Below are 15923 nucleotides of genomic sequence, written 5' to 3'. Positions count from 1 at the left end.
TTTGATCTTTACCGCCACGCGTCCCTATTTGCCGTGACATTATTTATCCCTTACTGTGCACCTGCCTGTGCCTGGAGTGCCCTGTGTGCATCACCTCACCCAAGCCTCACTTTACCTCGTGATAGTGGGTGTTTTTATTCCCATTTTGTAGATGAGGGGACAGGCTCAGAGAGGTTGAATAACTCAGTTAAAGTCACACAGCACATAAGTGGCACAGAGGGATGTTTTGGCCCCGGAAGCCTGACGAGAAAATCGGAGCCAATAATAAACCGCTGTGTGTACCAAGTGTGATGCTGACGGGGACCTGGTCCTCTGCTCCACTCTGGGCCGATTTATTCACACTGGGATGGAACGCAGCTTCGTAGGTGTGCAAGGGACACCTTCGCTCCCCAATACAGAGGGGTGCAGGTCAAGGTCTGGCCCTGGTGCTCGGTCACCATTGGGCCCGTGGGCTGCTGCACGCTTGTCCCTGCCCTTCCCGGAATCTTGGCCTGGTAAGCACTGTAGCAAGGGACCCTGGGAGAGGCTAGGGAGCTGCGGTGCGTTTCCCACAGACCTCGGTCTGGAGCCGCCAGGATAAGCAGCTGGTAAGACGGCAACGAAGAAAAAGATGAGAGGCCCTGCTCGCCGGCCCGTCTCCAAGTACGTCCCCAGGCCGACATGCCCTGAGCAGAACACTGGCCTTCGAGGGGTGGAGGCGGGAACAGTGCCACGGAGGCAGGGCAGAGGGGCAGTGAGTCGCATGCTGCCTTTCCGCAGGGCAGTGCCCTCGCTCGCTCACCCCACCTGCCCTGTGCGGAATTAGGATGTAGTAATTCCATTTGCGCGTTCCCCGGGCCAGGCCGCTGGGGAGCTGGCAAAACGTGGGTCTCTGCTCTCGTACCCTGCCCTGGGTCACGCTGGAGTAAGAAACCCTCCTTTGTCTCGGGCACGTGACCTCATTAATGTGATTTGTCTGGTGCAGGGTCTCTGTGTCGGGGATGGGAGGAAATTGAAAACACTTCCAATAAAGTTACAGAGATTCGATTCAATTAATATTTCATTGAGGGTCAAGAGTGGGTGTGGACCAGTGTCCTGCAGGGTTTAAAGGCTGGAAAAGCCATCCCACACGGCGCGGGGGGGGGGGGGGGGGGGGAGAGGTAAAGAACCTGGGGTTTGTTGTCTGATAGAGGGAGGATTTGGAAGTGATCCGACAGTGACTTTTAAGCCTATTATCGCTTTGGGGATCAAGGCTTTCTGGATGTTTCCTTCCCCTCTGAGGACAAAAGAGAAAACAGGCTTAAAATACAGGGTGGATTATATTCAGCCGAAAGGGTAACTCTCTGACAGTTTTGGAATAGGTTTACAAAGCAGCTAAGAGCCTTCCTGACCAGAAGCTCTTACAAGGAGACAGGTTCTTGCTTTCTGGAACTGTTAGGATTTGATCCTGCAGGGAGGTAGGATTCCCCTGGGAACCACACAGTCCTGAAATTTCTGCTGGTTCCTCGGTGTGCGGACTGCCAACTGGTTAGGGCGGGACTGCCCATGGCTGGTTGCCCAAAGACCACCCCTTCCCCCCTCCCAGGTGCTCCCCTCCCCATCTCTTCCTGTAGAAGCCCCAAAGACCAGATTTAGATTTCAGAGCCTTCCCTACAGCTGAGGGTGGGCATATGTTATCTGGGCAATGAAACATCATGGGAAGTTGCCTGGGAAACCAGTGGAAAAGATATTTTCTTCCCTGAAGGCTGCGGTGGGGGGGGGGCACATGAGAGTTCTCTCTCTCTCTCTCTCTCTCTCTCTCTCTCTTTCTTGCCTGGCTGCCTCCTTGCTTTGAGCCTCAGAACACAGCAGCGGGAAGATGTGCTACCTGGAACTTTGGCAGCCATTTTATGACCATGAGGAAAAAGCCAGAGGCATCTGCTGTGCCCCCTGACGGCTCTCTGACACCCTGAGCTGCCCGTCAATCCTAGATTGGCCTACCTTCGTCTAGTTATGGAAATCATTAAATTCTCTTTAGTATTTAAGCCACTATCAGCCTGGTATTTCGGTACTTGACCTGAAGGGAACAAGGCCAGGCCTGCCTGCAGAAAGCTGCCCGGGGTCTTCGACCTTGGTGGACTGAGAAGCAGAGAGAGTCCAAGGCCCTTTGGAGGAATTCACGTGGCAGGCAGCCGGAGGGAGGCGGAGTCTCCATCCCAATTCTGAAGCAAAGGAAGTCCACTCACTGGTCAAACTGAGGCCCAGAGGGAGCCCCAGGTGTCGCGGAATCTGCAGGTGGAAACATCCTCCACAGTGGTCATCTGCAAGGCCAGGCTCGGCGAACACCTCCCTCCCTCACATGGTGACCCAGCAGGTGTGGTGTGGGCCCAGGAACCTGGGTCGAGACTAGCATCCTTGGCGATGCTTCTAAGTGCTAACGTTTCAGACTCAGCAGTGAGGGCCCGTGTGGGAAGGTGGGGAGGGGAGGACGCTCCTTCGTGACTCTGGTTCTCTTGGATTTTCTGTCCCTCAAGCTGTAGCAAACAGAACGGGGACGACTGTGCTGTTCCAGGATTTATGATGGGGATGCATATTCACCCAAATGCTGTTTTCCAGCCGCAGGTTTGGAAAATCGTCCGACGGCTTGTATAGACCCAGGCTAGCCGCAGAGGAGGACAGGCAGAGGCTGCATTAGTTTGCGACTTTCACGACTTGTGAAAGTGCACGGGTGGGTGCACTGGGAGGGCAGTGCCAGGATCTCCTAACAACTCCGCCCGTGCCTGTGTTACTAGGGAAGGAGACCCGGGAAGACCCAGGGGCTGTTCTTCTCAGCCAGGCAGCTGAAGTTCAATGTAAAGGAAGTATTGGAAAGGGCAGGGCTCGGGAGAAACCCAGCCTCTCATCCTCCAAGATCGGCCATCCACAGTGGGTCCTGAGGATTATCCCCAGGCTACACTGGATAATGACCTTCCAGGATGACCACGTGCCAGTCTCCGCAACCTGTGAATATAGGACCTTACGTGGCAACGGGGCCTTTGCACATGCGATTAGGCTAAAGGACCTCGCTGCGGGGAGCCTGGATTATCCAGGGGGACCCATGGAATCCCAGAGGTCCTCAAAGGAGGGAGGCAGAGAAGTCAAAGGAAGAAACAGATGTGAGATGGGGGCAGAGACTCAGAGCCAGAGAGAAATGTGGTGCTGCTGTCCCCTGACCGAAGACACGAGACAGGGCCACAGGCCAAGGAATGTGGGTGGCCTCCAGAAGCTGGGAAAGATGAGGAGATAGGTCGTCCCCAAGAGAAACCAGTCCTGCCAACTTCAGCCTCGTGAAACTGATTTTGGTGCTCTGGCCACCAGAACTGTGAGAGTGTGTGAGTGTGTGTGGCCCTACATCACCAAGTTTGTGGCCATTTGTTAAAGCAGCCCCAGGACACTTGCACAGGTGCTAAGGGTCAGTCGCCCTTTATCTCCTGTTTTCAAGTGAATAACCGAGATTGTGCTAAGACCAGGAAGAAATGTAATGATCTCTCTCTCTTTGTTTTTTTTTTTGAGAGAGAGAGAGCACATGTGCCAACAAGGGAGAGGGGCAGAGGGAGAGAGAGAGAATTCTAAGCAGGCTCAGCACGAGGCTCCATCCCACGACCCTGGGATCATGACCTGAGCCAAAATCAAGAGTCGGATGCTCGACCAGCCGAGCCACTCAGGCGTCCTGTAATGATCCACAGTTTTGATCACAGATCTTTAAAAAACCTTCACATATCCCATTTTTGCATATCTTTGATAATTCACGGTCAGATGTGTGGAGAATCTCATTTGAAAATTAAATTAGGGATTTTTTTGAAGGTTACACGTAAGTTTGAGTTTCCTAGAACCCGTAAAACAGCTTGGTTTCGTGGCTGTGAGGGTACAAGTTCACCCTTAAGCTGTGAGCCCCTTTTTCTGTTTTCAATTCCAAAAGGAGGAGAGCAGGGCTGACTTCTCCTTGACCTTCCCCAGCAGGGAGGCCCTCTGCCTGGTGGAGGGAGGAGCCCGGAAGCGCCCTTACTTTGACGACGGACAGCATGCCCTCGTTGGTCTGAGGGTTGGTGTGGATTTCGAAGCTCTGCCCAGGGTTTCCGTTGATGATGGTGTAGACAGCCCTCCACGCGCCCGTGGTGGGGTCGTCCTTGTCTTCCACTGTCAGGTTGACGATAACCCCCACGGCTCCTTCCTCGACGGTGGCTTGAAACTGCAAACAGAGCAGATGGTTACTGTCACTCTTTGGAAAGAACAGCAAAGACCCTTTGCGGGGCTCGTACCGCGGGCCCGGTAGTGGGTACGTTACCCGCATCACCTCATTTCACAGTAAACAATAATGCAGGCAGGTCATGGAGCTGTGCTGTGCTGGCAGATGGTCCGCTCCCTCCCTCTGCCTTCCTTGTACTTAGGTGAGGCCATGAGACTGCCTTCTCCCCTACTGGATGTGGCCAGATGTGATGCTTGCCAGCTGGGGGCAGCGGTCTCTTCTCTGTGCCTCTCTCCTGCCATCTATCGGAACCCAGACAACCACAGGACCCCAGGGCAGGGTACGGCTACAGGGGGAGGAGCGTGGGTCCTGAGTCCCCACAAGGAGAAGAACACCGTCCCGGGAGCTGTTGTTGAAGGAGAGACAGACGTCTATGGAGGTTGAGCCTTTATGCAATTCTGTCTGCCTTTGCTCTTGCAGAGTCATCTACCCCAAACCACAAGGTAACCAAGGTAACCGGGGAGCCAGTGTATGTCTCCCTGCCGTGTGGAGGGACTGGAACTGGAGCCTTGCCCCCCTGCCCGTGTCGGACTCCACAGCCTCTGCTCGACCGCACCATCTCCTCGAAGGAAGAAAGTCCCACTCCTTCCCCATGACTTAAACAAAACAAAACAAAACGTTTTCTACGGAAACTTATAAATCAGTTGTTTGAAGCCTTGTTGTACCTGTGTTTTTATTGTAATACATCTCACATACTTGTTGCAAGTAGGTGTGGTGGAAATAAATCAATAAATGAAAAATCAGCTTTCCCAGGGATAGAGAATTTCACGAGCTATCATTAGCACATTCCTTCGAGCTGGAAGCATAAAGTATTGTTTTGGTGCTTACCTCTGACACACTACACGTGAATAGTAATCTGTTTGCAAATATTTTACAGACAAGTAATACCAATAAGCTGACAAGAAGAAGAAATATCTTGGAATTTCAATTAGTAGCCAAGTGAATCTAGAGACAGTGAGACAGTGTCAGAAAGCCTTTGTGTTCAGAGAAAAGTAATTTGAGAGATGAGGTTTCAGAAGCGGTGGCTGATTAATTGACTTGCAAATCATTAATCATAAGCCTTAATCTTGATGCCTTGGGGGGGGGGGGGATGGGGCGGGGACGGGAACTAATTCGTCTACCACACCTCAGCAAACCCGGGTGGGTTGTTTCCTTTTCTCTCAAAGGGACGCTGGGAAATTCTTGGAACATGATGGCAGGATGGAAAGTGGCCAGAGCAGGGAGGTCTGGAAGACGCTGTCACGTGGATATGGCTCTGGGAGACAAGGAAGTTGACCTGATTCTTGTCTAAGGAGGCTCTTCCTTCTATCTTTCCCTCCTTCTCACAAAAATCATGCAATTCCTAAGCGTAAGCCTAGATAGATGGTCTTCAGCTCTGTTTGCACATTAGAATCTTTTCAGGGGCGTTTTGTTTTGTTTTTAACTAACCAAGCTCTATTCCAATTCAGTGGGTTTGGGGTAAAGTCTGAGATTCCATAGTTTCTTAACCTGTCCAGATCATTCTTTTTTTTTAAGTTTATTTATCTACTTAGACAGAGAGAGAGACACAGAGAGAGAGAGAATCCCAAGCAGGCTCCATGCTGTCAGTACATAACCTGCTGTGGGGCTTGAACTCATGAATCATGAGATCATGACCTGAGCTAAAACCAAGAGGCAGATGCTTAAACGACTGAGCCACCCAGGTGCCCCTGTCCAGATAATTTTAGTATGCAATTTGGGTTGAGAGAAGCATGATAGAGTCCAAGGTCAAGAACGTTCAGATATGGGTGAAGAAAGAGGCACAGAGAAGCAAGGGAAGCCCAGAGTCATTCAATGAACCAAAGGTCAAGTCCGCGTCTCCTGGACTCCTGTAAACACTGCTTTTAACAAGTTCTATTACTCAAGACCTGCATCACTTAGGTCCGTCCTTCACCCCTGCTGGGGTCCAGAGCCCGATGACCGGTTCTCTGTCCCTACTGATCACACCAGACCTCAGCTCATAACCTGTCCTTGTGTCTTTTCTGACACTGGCACCTTAGGACCCCAGGTGGGCAATTATGCAGGCACACGGAGCACTGAGACCAGAGGATGCTGGGAACCATCCATCCTGTAGAAATGCTGCTACATCCAGCACAGAGGTGAGAAGCTGCTTTGTCAAAGCAGATGAGGCTCACGTTGCTGAGATGAACACCTAGGACAGATCACGATTGGAGGGGGCTGGAGGCCCTATGTGGTCTGCCTTGTTCACAGATCTCCCCCTGACCCCTCACATGATGCCAGGTACAGAGAGGGGACACAGTAAGCATTTGTTGAATGAATCGGTGGTCTTAAATATAGGCAGTAGGTCTTAAATATAGGCATCAAAGGCGAGGACGGAGGAAATATGAGAGATGTGGTTAGCCAGGAGCCGTGAGAGGGACTGGCTTGTTGACCGATGCTTGATTCTGCTACTTGCTTGATGTTCCAGAAGGGTAGGGATGGACCGATCTCTTTTGTTCTCCAGGACATCTCTAGCACGGCGGCATCACAACTTTTGTCGATCTTAGTCGACAAAAGTCGAAAGTCTTAGGTCGACTTTCACCTTCGTTGGTCCCTCCCGCCATAATAGATTTTCGTGGGCTTAATTTTTTTTTTTTATGTGAGGGAAAAAAACAAAATTTTCTTTGACTCTGAAAGTTCTTTTTTCCTTATGATTTGAGGATGCTGTGTCGATAGTAACTGTTGGATGACTCAGCCCTGATCCCTAGTACATAGCACAGTACCGGGTGCATGAAGATCTGATGGATGGACGGATGGATCTTGAAATTGATAGTTAGGCCATGTCTAAGTGGGAAAAACCTGTGCAGATTTCCCCCATGACACTTCTTTTTTAATGTCTGGAGCACATACCATAGGGGATGGCATAAAACACCCTTTTAGTGTGCGAGCCAATGTCTCCAAATGGAATAAGGTGGTATTATTACAGGAATTCTCACAGTGTGTACTGTGGCCCTAATATATCCTTAGATTTAGCAATGTGTCCACAGCTACATTTACCTACCATCCATCCACCCCTCTATCATCCACCCATCATTTTCCACCTATTCTCCATCCATCCTCCATCCATTTATCTTCCTTCCTATCCATTAATCTTCCTTCCATCCATCCATCATCTACCCATCCATTCTCCATCCCTCTATCCCTGCATTTATCCATTTATCCATCCACCCATCCACTTACGCATCCATCCACCCACCAATCCATCCATCCATCCATCCACCCACCAATCCATCCATCCATCCATCCATCCATCCATCCATCCATCCATCCACCCACCCACCCACCCACCCATCCATTTGTCCATCATTCTCTATCCATTTGTCCATCTATCGCTCTTCCAGACAGACATCCAGCCAACAGATATTTGGCAAATGGCTTCTGTATGCCAGGCATGATATAGTCTTAAATTCTAGGGATACACTACAAAATAAAACAGACATGGTATATGTCTGGTAATAAACCTATGTTCAATATTAGGAAAAAAAGTAACACTGAGCCTGTAGCTTGAAAGGGGGCTGGTGAGAGGGAGTGGGTGCCTGACCCAGTCTGTGGAGGGTCATTAGGGAGGGATTCCTTGAGAACTGAAAGCACAGGAGGAGTTAGTAGGGTGAAAGGAGAGAGAGTGGCCCTGGCATCTGGAACAGCAGGAGCAAAGACCAGTGGCAGGGGGGAGCATATGCATTTGCAGAAGGGAGGGAAGGTGGGTGTGTCTGGAGTGGGGGGAGGCTGGGAGAACTGTTTCCCACTGGACTTCAGAGAAGGACAGATTCAGATTATGCAAGGCTTTGGGGGCCAAGGAAAGGCACTGGAATTTACCATGAAAGCCAAGCCGAGTCTAGTCAAGGAACTGGATTGTGTTTAAATCTACCCTTGAGAGAATTCAGAAAAAAAAATCTTTAAATATAGAAAACATTCAACACAATTATTACAGTCTCTGTTAAGACCATTATCTGATTCTTGCATAAACTACAAAGTCAGTTTCCTTGAGCATCCATTTAGAAACTCATTATTGCTTAATTAAATACTCATTCTATTAATTCTATTCAATGTTTTAAACCCATTATATAATTCAAGATGGAAAATTAAATAGATTAAAATGAAATAGTACCATTTTATATTTCTATAGCAATGCTCACTTTGAGATTTAAAAACAGACAGACAGACATTAATTTAGCACACCAGAGCAGGAGGAATTATTGATTGTAACATTACTTCCCCTAATTGGAAAAAAAATAGATAAAGTCACTTTTCTGTTAAACTGTGTGGCAAATCAAATACCAGATGCAAAATGTATTTTTACGCAATCAATGTGGGTGACTGGCTTGGGACATAGTGAGGCTCATTAGCTCTCTCCCTGCTATTCAGAACTGAGTATTTCATTCTGCTTTCTTTGATGACATGCGGGGAGTTTTGTGATGGACGTTTAGGAAGAGAATGCCTGGACTTTCCACAAAGGTCATCCATCACCAGGGGGAAGAGAGCCTCCTGTTTTATTTTACATCACGAATAAATGCTCTTCGTCATAGAGCAAGTGGCTGGTTTTATATTAAGGTTAACCCAAAGATGGAAATAATAATGAGCAGAGTAGAAAGCCACAGGTGGGGAAGAGGTGACAGGGCATGACTTTAAGGGGCTGGACATCTGCGGGCTTGCCTGCCTGACGACTGGAGTCCAGGTTCACGACCTGTCAACCATGACGTTTCATGGATGGTGAACCTGAAAAGTCGAGATGTCGTCATCTGGGTCCTGGCTTTGGGAAATTAAAAGCTAAGATCCCAGAAAATTTGATAAACTTAAATTTCTACTGGGAGGTTAACAGTGTGAGGGAGAGATCATCAGAAATTTAACTTGCAAGCAATTTTATGAGTCTATATTTACATAAAGGATAGAACTCATTGGAAAAATCTAATCTCTTGCTAATAGCCTAATGGGTAGAAACTGTGATTGCTAGAAATAAGATAATATATTTAAGAATCTTGGTACATTGCTTGGAATGGAGTTAAGGAATCAGAATTTGTTAGTGAGGATGGGATGATGTGGGATTTTGTTTTGTATCCTATGAAATTTTTACTAATAAATTGGAGAATATGGTTTAAACCCCTGTGACTCTCTGTTCTTATCAGGGTCTGGCTTTTAATGGATAATCTATGTTGATATCTTCTTTCCCTGCATTGGTGTGGAAAAGCTCTCCTTTCAGTTAGGAGCATTTGACACTCACATACTTGCGTATCCCTGATTTGCTCTAACAACAGACCCTTTATTGCCAAGGCAAATCATGTTAGCCTATAGCTGTATTAGAATGGAGAGCTGTATTAGGTATCTGGTTTCCTTCTACCTAGGATTAGGATTCACCCCAGGATGGAAAAATGCAAGAAATATTTATTTAGTAAAATATTTACTTGGTAAATATTTGTTTGTTTGTTTGTTTGTTTATTTATTTATTTATTTAGTAAATATTCCTGAAGTGTCACCAGGTACAGGAAATAGAGCAGTAAATGAAAGGGACACTCTTCTCTCCCCTGGGGGGCTTACAGCTCGGTAGATTGACACATTTCCTCCCAGTCACCCCCTTTATATGTTTTGCTCACCAGTGACATCTCCAGACATTTTGTTTTCTCCCATTTCTCCACTGTCATATATCCAAGCCTGCATGTGTGGTCAGTTATTCATGCTTTCATGTTTGGACATGATTTAGTTTCCAGCTAATGGCCATTTCAATAATGGTGCTGGATCATTGGATATTGGATATCCATGTGGAGAAAACATGAATATCCATCCCTACCTCACACCATACACAAAATGTGAAAGGTAAAATAATAGAAGTTTTAGAAGGAAACATAGGAGGACATTAAAAAAATTTTTTTTTAATGTTTATTTTTTGAGAGACAAAGAGAGACAGAGCATGATCCCAAGGGGGAGGGGCAGAGAGAGAGGGAGTCACAGAATCCGAAGCAGGCTCCAGACTCTGAGCTGTCAGCACAGAGCCTGACACGGGGCTCGAACTCACAAACTGTGAGACCACAACCTGAGCTGAAGTCGGACGCTTACTTGACTGAGTCACCCAGGAGCCCCCATAGGAGGACACTTTAATTCAGCTTATGGCTAATGCTTATGTGCACTTTATACATATGTGATATAATATGTAAAATATTTAAAATATATAAAATACAAAAATATAAAATGTAATTATGTGTGTGAAGTTCACATAATAAAACATATCTAATAGTTAAAAAGAACATATAAACAAGAACCTATATTATTTAAATAAAAATTCCAGTAAGCATACAGAGTTCTAAATAAAGTTCTTCTGTATTAAAAAAATTGTTTTTAAATGTTTATTTATTTGAGAGAGAGGGAGAGAGAGAGACAGTGTGAGTGGGGGAGGGTCAGAAAAAGAGAGAGGGAGACACAGAATCTGAAACAGGCTCCAAGCTCTGAGCTGTCAGCACAGAGCTTGATGTGGGGCTCAAACTCTGACCTGTGAGATCATGACCTCAGCTGAAGTTGGACGCTTAACTGGCTGAGCCAGCCAGGCGCCCCTCATTAGAAGGCTTTATGTCTAAGAAGTGATTAACAACAGAGGCCCACAAGGGACTCTGAAGGTCTTTGGCTAGAAACCATCAGCTAGCCCATAAGACAACACTACCTACTGAATCTTTTCCTAGCCATGTCCTAACAGAACATGCATAGGCAGGCCCCAAATGACTGTAGAACCAAGATGGGAGAAGAATATTCGGGAAACCACCAGACCATAATGGCTTCAGACATTGGCAAGCCTCTTTGACTCTTGTCTGTATCTGGTTAAAATTCTGTAATCTCTAAATACCCCTTTCTCTCCCCCCCTCCTTTTTTTAAAAGTTTAGTTATTTATTTTAAGAGAGAGAGAGAGTGTGAGCAGGGGAGGGGCAGAGAGAGAGAGGGAGAGAATCCCAAGCAGGCCCCGTGCTGCTGGTACAGAGCCTGACGTGGGGCTTGATCCCATGAACTCCACAAACTGTGAGATCCTGACCTGAGCTGAAATCAAGGGTTGGACACTCAACCAACTGAGCCCCCAGATGCCAGGGCTCGGGTGTCCAGCAATGGTAAGCAAAGCCTACCTGTCCTCTCAAGCAGAGACAGCTTGGGGCATGCCCCTCCCAACTGTCAGCTTCTGGAAAGTGAGGATCATGTCTCTGATTCCTCAAATGGCAGATCTTCCATAAAGTGAGAGCACCATAATTAGACATTGAATGTTGGGGTCGTTTTTGTCTGTGGAGTAAAAACCTAAGGGGAGAAGATGCCAGGGTGCACGTGTTGGAGGTTCTCGCGATGAGAACGGGGACCACGTCTTCTCCAGTCTCACTGAGAAAAAGGCGGGTGACACTAAATTATAGTTCAAATGGCAGAAACGACAGAATTCTAAATGGTGGACATCAGCCTTCCTTTTCTGAGGATCCTTAAAGAAGATCTCAGCCCCTGCTGCAAAGAGTGTTCTAGGGTGCCTTTTGTGTCGTGGGACCCTAGCTTCCTTGACCAGAGTGGACTGGACCCAGATGTGGCACCAGACTCACTGCCGACCACAGGTAACCACTCACAGGTAATTGCCTGCTTTGTGAGCAATCAGGTGTTTCTCTAAGAACCTGAACTCAGAGAAATAGGGGCTATAATCACAAATAAAGCGTCCTTAAATCCTACGTTTCTGGGTAGTTGAGCATGAGGTGACCTTTTTCTCTGTCACTCGGACAGCTATGAACAGATGCATAGAGAGGTAAAAGCATGGACACACTGCAAGAAAAATGGAGAGTTCCCAGGGTACTCAAAAACTCAAAAGACAAAAGACAAAAGACAGATTGGGAGGCATCCTTGGTCTCTGGCTGGTTTCCCAGCCCTGCCCCCATGCCCCGGGGCTCCCTGCACGTCTTGTCTTGTCGCCTGGAAGCTTCTGGGCCTGTCAACAGCCACATCTTCACCAGCCACCTTGAGAGGGTGTCTGCTTTTTGCAACTAACGGAGCCCTGGGAAACCAAGGCTGGTGGTGGATGTCTGCCATTCTCAGTGGGAAGATGTGGCCTTTTGGGTGAAGATTTGGGACCCACAGGTGTCTCCTCAAGTGTTTTTTTTTTTTTTCACCTTGCTATGGAGAATTTCAAACATTTATAAAAGCAGCCAGAATAAAGAGCCCCGTGTGCACATCATCAGGCTTCAGAGACTGTCACCTTGTGTCCCACTGTGCTTCCTTTATGCACCCACGTCTCCCCATTCCTGTATTATCTGGAACGAATCCCAGATATATCGTTGTATCTGTAAATATTTCATTGTGTGTCTCTAAAAGATAAAGGCTCTTTTTCGGAAAACATAATCAAAGTCCTTTCTTGATCCGGCGAACATTAATTTCTTCTGATAATTACTGGTTTTCTTTGGTGCCGGATACTTTGATAAAAGCATTTGCATGTTATCTCTGCTGTGGAAAGAGCGAGAGCCAACCAGGCCTGGTGAAGGATGGTCATAAAGGGGCCTGGTAAACTGTTCCGTGTGTTACCAGAGCTTCCTGAGCTACGTGTTTCAAGCAGGTGAACGAAGGCGAATAGCTCAACGGTAGTAAAGAACGACACTTTAACACCAAAGAAGCCTGCTCTTGAGCAAAGAGCACTCTCTAAGATTCAGTGGCCTCCCAGGCCATGTGGCTCTTGATCTGGGGTGGGGGAGGGGGGGCGTATACACAGCCCCCTAGTTGGTGCGACCCACCCAGAGAAGCCCTGGGCTGGCAGGAGAGCTTTGCACCTGGAGGGCTGCCAACCGTGGTTCCCCTTCCACCAAGAGGAGAGACCAAGTGTCTCCCAGCTTTCTGGATGTACAGGTGCAGGGGGATGGGCCAACGGGCAAGAGACGGAAACCATATTCATTCACTGCGTGCTCTCGGTGCACAGTCCCCTGTGTGGGTTCATTTCCTTTGAGGAGGTGCTGAGTAAATGATCTCCGAGGACGATGGCCGGCCAGGCCGGGCTCTCGGGGGGCCCAGCAGTGCACCTGCTAAAGACTGTATTCTTCCCCTCATGTCCTTGCCTCCTCTAATCTGCCAAGTACACACACAGAAGAAGCCCAAATAACAAAACATGCCTTTACCTCCAGGAAACAAAAGGAAAACACATCGCCACCGGACTGACACGAACACAATGCACTTCAGCAGTGGTTGTCAAACCGTGTTCCTGGGAACGAAGACCGTTTGAGAGACGGTGCGGGAGCCCTGGCAACGTTTCAGGTGTTTCCCCCCAAACAATAGAGAGTTAAGGAATCTGTTAATTATGGTTTGTCTGTTGGGTGTATGAGAGTTCCTGCCCAAGATTGTGCCTCAAAAGAAAAAAAAAAATTTGCTGATAAAACAGAAGTCTGAAAATCCCTGCCTTAGGGAACCACTGAAATAAACACTACATTAGATAGAGAAACATAAAACCAAGGAGCAAATTTGCCTGCATTCCTCAGTCTCTGAACGCCCAGTGCAGACAATATTCTACCTGGTTATAGTATGTCTCCCTCACTTGAACTGCTCCCTGTAAAAAATGTAAGAGAAAGCAAAATGCATCTGTACATCTGACCGGAGAATTGGAAATAGCTTCATGTTGAGAAGCAAAGAGATTTTCTGTAGAGATATGCGTCTGACCACAAACATTTAAATCTGGATGAAGAATGACTTTTTTAGGAGCGAGAGCGTGGTCTGTTCCAGAGTTTGGAGCTTGGCTCATGCAATCCTGCAGATTTATAGCTGTGGGAATTTCAGCGATGTGGGGCAAGTTGAGATTTACCTCGAACTCATCAATCCTGTAACTTCTCTGAGTCCCTGCTTGCTTATCTGAGACGTAGGTGTCAGACTAGTGTGGTAGGTTGTTTCTCTCTTTTTTAAAGTTAAAAAAAATGTTTGTTTACTTATTTTGAGAGAGAGAGAGAGAGAGAGAGAGAGAGAGAGAGAGAGAGAGAGTGTGGGTGGGTGAGGGGCAGAGAGAGAAAGAGAGAATCTCAAGCAGGCTCCGCACTGTGTGGAGCCTGATGTGGGGCTCGATCCCATGAACCACGAGATCACTACCTGAGCAGAAATGAAGAGTTGGATGTTGAGCCGACTGAGTCGCCCAGGCGCTCCAAGCCGTGGGTTCTGTTTTTTTTTTTTTAAACTTTTTCTAATGTTTATTTATTTTTGAAGGAGAGAGAGACGAAGTGTGAGTGGGGGAGGCGCAGAGAGAGAGGGAGACGTAGAATTCAAAGCAGGCTCCAGGCTCTGAGCTGTCAGCACAGAGCCCGACGCGGGGCTCGAACTCACAGACCGTGAGATCATGACCTGAGCCGAAGTCGGACGCTCAACCGACTGAGCCACCCAGGCGCCCCCCACCCCCAACCCCAAGCCGTGGGTTCTCAACGCTGACTGCACATCAGAATCACTTGCAAACCTTGAAAACCTGTTGATGATCTGGGGTCCCACATGCACAGGTTTTTCCTGGGTGGGACCGAGACGTGCGTATTCCTCGAAACTTCCCCAGATGATTCTGAAGAGCAGGGAGGGAGGAACACAACTGCTTGAGAGACTCTAAGGTCCCCTCCTGGTGTTGGGCTCAGGCCTTAGAAAGAGCTTTGTGATCCCCCCTAGGGCATGTCGGGTCCTCACTGGCGAAGACTCCTTTGGGGGAGCCACACTTGGTGGGGAAACTTGAGAACTCTCAGTTCTATGCTCAGGGGGTCACAGGGGCTGCCAAGCAGAGCAGTGGAAATCATTAGCCAGTGAAATCACAGGGCCAGCTCCTGGAGGTCCTGGTTTTCATCGCCTCGAACAGAAATCGGGTACCCGTTGGCAGCTACCCCATTCCTCCCACCGGCTAGCCCCGAACAGCCGTGACTGTGCTTTCTGTCTGCATGGAGTTCCTATCACACTTCATACAAACGGAATCACACAACATGTGTGTCTGACTTGTTTCACTGAGTGCAGTGTTTTCCAGGCCCATGCACGTTCCTGCAGGTACCAGCACTCTGTTCCTTTTGTGGATGACTGCTGTGGATGGATGGACCCCATTTTGTACATCCCTTCATCCATTGACCAACAGGTGGGTTATTTCCACTTTGGGGCTATTGTGAACGATGCGGCTATGAACGTTCATGGACAGGCTCTGGCGTGGATTCATGTTTTCTTTCTCCTGCATAGACACAGCAGTGGACGTCCTGGGACGTCCAGCGACTCCATGTTGAAGGTGGCGCGGATTGAAGTCGTTCATCCGCAAGGATTCAGCACCTGCCCAACGCCTTTCAAACACACGGGGCTGCGTCCCGCTTGCTGGCTTCCCGGACCCACAGCCCCCGGGTCCCACGGGAGGGAAGGCAATACTTGAGACTCAGGCTTCCCTCTTTGAATGGCACGAGGGTTGGGGAGGGAGAAATATGTAGGAGAGCCTTATCTCGTTCAAAACCTTTGGCCAACACACTGAAAGTGGCCTCCTCCTTCCCAGCTTGCACGGGGTACTGCTCAGGTTAATGCGGAAACGAGACAGACCCCCCCAGAGTTCATGGAGAGCCAGCCCTCCTCCCTGCACTCAGCCAGTTCTAACCAAGAAAAGTACATCTTTAATCTCCCGAGCTGTGGGAAAATCGACACACTTGGTTAGGCTCCTGATGCTAACACCCCAGTACAAATAAGGACAAGGGAAACC

General features: G+C 48.2%; 1 protein-coding gene across 8 annotated transcripts in view; it reads right to left on the bottom strand.

Annotated features, from left to right (window-relative positions):
• Positions 1 to 15923, bottom strand: part of CDH13 (cadherin 13) — a 1026978-nt gene that overhangs the window by 97838 nt on the left and 913217 nt on the right. For 7 of the 8 annotated variants that reach the window (XM_007082828.3, XM_042969571.1, XM_042969572.1 and 4 more), the window contains one exon: positions 4004 to 4186. In XM_007082828.3, the coding sequence (XP_007082890.1) occupies positions 4004 to 4186 (183 nt within the window). Of the gene's footprint in view, positions 1 to 1768; positions 2248 to 4003; positions 4187 to 15923 lie in introns of those variants that run through there. The other variant, XM_042969573.1, reaches the window with a different exon arrangement.

The sequence above is a fragment of the Panthera tigris genome, chromosome E2, assembly GCF_018350195.1.
Source record: "Panthera tigris isolate Pti1 chromosome E2, P.tigris_Pti1_mat1.1, whole genome shotgun sequence".
NCBI lineage: Eukaryota > Metazoa > Chordata > Mammalia > Carnivora > Felidae > Panthera > Panthera tigris.
This window is presented reverse-complemented; position numbering and strand designations above follow the sequence as displayed.